We start from the raw sequence: 6,000 nt of genomic DNA on the forward strand, positions 1-6,000 counted from the left end.
TTATACAAGATAGATTCGATAAAAATGTAAATTAGCATCAATCAGCATTTCCTTTACGAGTAACACTAAAGATAATATTTCTAGGGCAGAGCTTTAACTGAATTTCACTCTACACTCGCACGAATACCTAAAATCATCACATGACAGATATCATCTCTGCAGCTACATCTCCATATATCAGTTATCAGAATTATATTCTTCTTATAAGTCCAAAAACATGATTTATTCCCTTAACAAACCTAAACCTAATGTTTCTCAAGGTCCTGGTTCACTGTTGACTCGGTAGAAACTACATTTACAAACATAAGTTTGTCCTATGTTGTCTTGACTTGCTACGTCAAACAAATAATTTTAGCTCAAATTCAGTTTCATGCCAGATGCCTGATTTGGTATTCACAGGCATGTTAGCTGAATTATCACTGGTGCATTAAGAAGAATAAAAGCAACATTTAACAGAAATACAGGATGCAATTATGGCTACAAGTTAACAGTACATATTTTGTATGACTCCGTGTTTTGTTTAGCCTGCAATCAGCTGACCAATGCAGTGGTGCAATCATCGGTCTGCAAACAGCTGTTGTACGCAGTGAGGCTTTGAGGCGATCACTGGCAGGAGGACAGCCTATGATGATCATCATTGTGATTATAGATGAAAAGATCCATATACTCCTCTGTATAAAAGATACTCAATAAAATGTTAATAATTAGGCTGTGATGTGATAAGTCACCTTTTCACTGTAGAGTAGGCTTATACGTATGTAACAGCAATGAATCGATTACTGCAGACAGTGTGCAAATCTTTACTTCGCTGTAAATATGAGCTTGGCAGTCAGTGTGCTTGCCTTTGAAAAAAATACTCCACGTTTCATGTCATAACAGTTAAAAGCTGGGTAATTTATCCTCAACTGAAAACAGTTTAACCGACACAAATGCTAAAAACATTTTAGGGATTACGCACAGTAATCACTCACCAAATTGATAAAGATTGGGTTTTCCACACTAGGAGCCTCACCGTCATCATTTTAGCATTAATCAATGAAGGCCAACAGTAACTGCGGTTTGAGTTGCAGACAATTTATCCACAGGGGGCCCAGAAATCCCAGGTTCTCCATTTGTTACGGCTCTTTTGTGTCATTTCACACTACAAATTTGTTAGTAAATTTGCACCTCTAAAATACATCTAGGCTCTGTATTAGTGTATTATATATAATCGCTACTGATGATGTTTTCCTACAAAAGCTGGAATTCATCAAGTTACCACAAACCTATTGATAAACAGAGAGCCTTGAGCCAGATACTATTTCAATATAGGAACCCCTCTGTGGTTGCCTGTGAAAAATGTAAGGAAGCTGCGTATGTGTATCAGTACAAATGTTTTCCCCCAGGCTCTCCAAACTGGATTCCCGGCCATGTTTATTCCTGTGTCTCGGATTAACAGCGTAGCGTCTTCAAGATTTTCCAACTACTAGTGCTCACAGCCATTTTGCTTGCATGTATTCCCTGGTAAATTGTCCTAGCTCATCATATATTTCCTACTAATTCTAATTCAGATCAACTTCAGTTGCGATGTTCAAACACGGCTCTTTAAAATAACAAAAAAAGGTAGAAGAGGAAAAAAAAATTGAATGGTAATCATAGCAACTGTAATGTGAAATGGCTTCCAGAAAGCAAGCAGCACCCTAAATATCAATCACCGCAAAAGTATCACCATGCATGGCGAGACATCATCACATAAAGGCCTTATTAATCAACAAAACAACAGGGAGACCTTAGTATCGATGGGAATTCATTTTGTAAGGGGTGTAATTTCTATTCACTCTTTTTTCAGCTAAATGCACGAGCCACTGGTTCCTTAGCAACAGACTCTGCAATGATGCAAGATTGAAGAGGAACAGATCTGCAGTTTCACAGTGCAGGTGAAGAGAAGTCAACCAATGTCTCCTGTTGCAGGTTTTCAAAGCTCCTTAAAGTTGTGGTTATTAGGGCGACCGTATCTTATTTAAGAGAATGACAAAGCACCATCAGACCACTGCAGTGTCTCATCAGAGGGATGCCAAAAACGCCTTTTTGCTTCTAGTGCATGCTGAGAGACATCAGTTCACTACAGTTCTGTATGAACAAAAGACAGTTAATCCTAAAAATGCTAACAATGTGCTACGTTAATTGATAACTAATAAGCCGAAGGGAAACATTCAGTTAATATCTGTGCATATTCTGTTGTTAGGTGTCAGATATTCACAAATGTCTAAACATATTATCCCAGTTTATCATTTGGAATATGACAATTTCCCTTCTAAAGCATCAGCACTAGGCTTCTAGTCAAACATGCAGTGCATCATAATGATAAAGCTTTAGAAAGCATGCTTCAATACAACTGAAACATGCACTGTACATTAATGCAGCCCATATGGCATGTTTTGAGAACAACAGAAAGGTAGAACCAATGTGCATAAACTGGTCGGCCGCATTTAGTTAAATGCAAACATCCTCTCTTAAATTTACATCACATTTGAAAGCCTTGTTATTTTCCAGAGGATGGTTTAATTGCATCATAGGAAAAGCAGACTTTCTTTAGCTGAAGGAAACACACCAACTTGAGAGAGAACAAATCCACAACAAAAGTTGTGCTCTGCACCACAAAATTGTCCCTTGAATGCTTTCCATATTTATGACAGCCAACAGGGAAACAGCACTGAAACTGCCTGGCTTGTTTTGCTTTGGGTCAAGTGTTCGCTTGCCTTTTTAGGAAAAAGAAACAAAACATTTGTATGATAACTGACATCTGAATAGCCTTTTTTGACTTGTAAAAAAGGTACATCTGAGAGGTAACTCGTTAAAGGCTCCAGTGTTGTCCCATCAAACAGAATAAAGGCATGTCTACATTGAAAAAAAAAAGAGAAAATTATGTAACCATCCCAAAGCAACAGAAAAATTAAGAATATCATCCTTTCCTCAAAAGGCTGAAATGAGGCAAGACAGGCCAACCAATTAATTTTCCATTTTCACATGGAGATGATTTTCCATTTTCACACTGAACCTGCTCTAAAAACCAGACACGCCGTATAATGTTCTGATCCTGCTTTCATTTTTATGGCAGTGACCAGTGCCGTGTAGTGAAAATCCAGGTCAAAACCCCCAAAAAGTTTGTGCAAACACATTAATCCATCCATAGATTGGCCTGTGCTTCTAATTAAACTACACATATATCATAGCTTAATGGTGAGTTCACAAAACTTAATGGGAACTGTAGTTGTGTCATGCTGTGTCATAACCACGGCTATATTTGTGTTTTAATGAAAAACTCCAGTCAAATATGAACAATAACAATGTTGTAGGATTAGCTTCCATTTGCAGTTGTTCTCTCTTCATGATTTCTGCCTTAAACTAATTTCACAAATTCTTCATACTCTTTTTCCTATTCTAGAAACAGAATTTTAAAAGCACTATTGGGTTTTTATTTTTATATTATGTATTTGTTGATTCATTGTTAATTCAGCCTGTATTTTGATTCTTTATTTTTAATCATAAGGAATGAGTCCAAATCCAAAAGAAATGTGCACTTTCAGAGACTTGATCTTCCAGGCCTCTGAGTTTTGATTCACAGCGATTTGATAAACGGTCGTGTGAGAAGGTGGAGAAGCGCTTAAGAATCTGCTATCATCATTTCAGATGTTTATATCTGACAGTGCATCTTCTTCAGTCGATTTTGTCATGATGTGGTTGATTCCCACATACAAGGCAGCTATGTTTTACAGCCTCTGTCATCCTTGCTTTGGCAGCTCACAAGATTTGGAATTGACTTCCAGTGCGACAAGGAATATGCCCAGGAGAGGCTTTATAACCAACCCAATCATGTCTATCACCATCTGTAGTGGTGCATCATAATGTGTTCTCTCCTTTTTTACCCTGACTGCATGTGAGTGTTGAATTTTGCCTCTGCATTGTTGAGGACAATTACTACTTTCACAGGACACGTGATCTCACATTTGGAAGCCTCTTTTTCACGTGAACTCAATATTAAAAGAAAGAAAAAAAATCTCAGCCCATTACTGGGGGTCAGCATCAGATGGAAAACAAGGTACCCTTTGGCAAATGCCATTAAGCAGCAGAACTAATTTTGGGGGGCTAATTACATTTGCACAGGCTGTCTCTTGTGAGAGCAATTGAAGAGTTTATTGTTAACACTGCAGTGCATGGGTGCAGTTCAAACCGCAAACAGGACTATGAGATCAGCTACGCCCCCAGCCTCAAAGTGTGATTGTTGACACTAGGCTATGCACCCAGGGCAATGTTACCAATGTGCATAAAAGAAAGGAAATGAGGACCCCCCACACCTTCCCCACCCCCCACTTCAAAAAAAAGAATGGGGGGAAAAAGGAAAACACACGCATACACTACACCCCCTTTCCCTGAATCTCAATGAATGAAAAGCACTAGTCGAAATAGGAAGAAAAAAAAACAAAAACAACAGTCATTCCTCCTTTACTCACCTTCAATGGAAATTACGTGTTCTCTGATCTGGTTCTGCAGTGCCAGGTCATCGATGCGCTCGATCAGGTCGTAGATTGCGTAAATGTTCGGGTGGACAGACTCGAACCGATGGATCTCTGCCCGGATGGCCGCTGAGTTGGACAAAACAAACTGCGAGCCGGCCGGGCCGGGCTGTGCAGCCTGGCCCGAAACAGTCCCCGAACCGAACTGACCAGCCCCTGAGCTTGCAGACGATCCGGATCCGAACTGGGACGGGATAGACTGGGGCACTGGGACGGGAACAGGCGCCGGGACCGTTCCTGGAGTGGGCATGGCTGGCTGAGACTGCTGCGAGATACCGGACACGGGGACGTTCGCCTGAAAATTCATCTTCTTCTTCTCTCTCGCTCTCTCTCGCTCACTCTCTCTCTCTTTAGAGCTACTAACTCTTTTACAGCGGCAACACAAATAAGAAGCAGACTATAATTTGGGATAAAAGCGATGCGAACAAAAGAAGTCCGCGCGATTTGATGGTCTGGAAAACGATCGGCGCAGAAGCATCAATAGTTGGTCGCCTATTGCAACAAAACGCGGCTCATATTATTAAAACTTGACTGTGATTCATTTTCCGTTATTGGCCAGATCTGTCCAGGGCCCCTTTTCTGTTGCTAACAAACCCGCAATGCCTACCACTTGGACACTCCTATGGGCAATAGCGCTGTTTTGGTCAAAGCCGATTTTCCTTAGTTGCTATGTTTGAGGCAGACAATGGGCTAGGCTTCAGCGCGGCGCCCTGGTCCACTGCCTTGAACGCGTTGTTTCTGCGCCGAAATGAAATAGTGTTTAGTCCTCTTTGGTCCAAGTGGTCCCTGCCCAGAGCCCTCCTCCGCATGCTGAAACGTCACCCATCACGTAATTGTACTTGAGAATGGGGGAGGGTGTGATTGGATACGGTGAAGGGAGAAAATCGCAACGTGCACATCATCGTAATAACCTACCTGACAGTTATGCAAGCCCCACACTCCCCCCCCCCCCCCAATATAATTTTCTTTACCCAGGGTTAGTGCAAGATGTGAAAGTAGATTCCGTATTTACATTAGCAGTCACATTGCGGTTAGTTAGTTTGGGTTTTCTTTCGCATGAAGACCTCAATCTATTTTATTCCCATGCAGACCTACACATTCACACGTTCACACTTGTGTGCGCGAACGTGGACACTCAGACACACACAAGATGTTATTTTAGACTATAGGACTTCTTTGCACCATTCTCACTTATGTTACATAGTAATGTTTACTGGCTTGTAATTCCAAAATACCGTTTTTTCTTTTCAGTTTTACGGATTGCAACAAAAGCAAGTTTCAAAAACACAAGGGAGAACAGGCCCGAACACCACAAGCCTATAGTTTATCTTTTGCAGTTGCTGCAGTCCCATATTGTTGACATACCTATGCAGCCATATAAGGCAACAACAACAAATCTTTTTTAAAAAATCATAAGTAAAAAATCCTTCATCTTATCCCATGATCT

General features: G+C 40.7%; 1 protein-coding gene across 1 annotated transcript in view; it reads right to left on the minus strand.

The window, feature by feature from the left end:
- The window catches only part of agap3 (ArfGAP with GTPase domain, ankyrin repeat and PH domain 3), a 115,927-nt gene extending 110,581 nt beyond the window's left edge, over positions 1-5,346 (minus strand). Inside the window, exon 1 of the mRNA XM_026149890.2 lies at positions 4,491-5,346. Coding sequence (XP_026005675.1) covers positions 4,491-4,860 — 370 coding nt within the window. The 5' untranslated portion in view covers positions 4,861-5,346. The remainder of the gene's footprint in view (positions 1-4,490) is intronic.
- Between the last annotated feature and the right edge of the window lie 654 nt (positions 5,347-6,000).

The sequence above is a fragment of the Astatotilapia calliptera genome, chromosome 18 (assembly GCF_964374335.1).
Source record: "Astatotilapia calliptera chromosome 18, fAstCal68.1, whole genome shotgun sequence".
Classification (NCBI taxonomy): Eukaryota; Metazoa; Chordata; class Actinopteri; order Cichliformes; family Cichlidae; genus Astatotilapia; species Astatotilapia calliptera.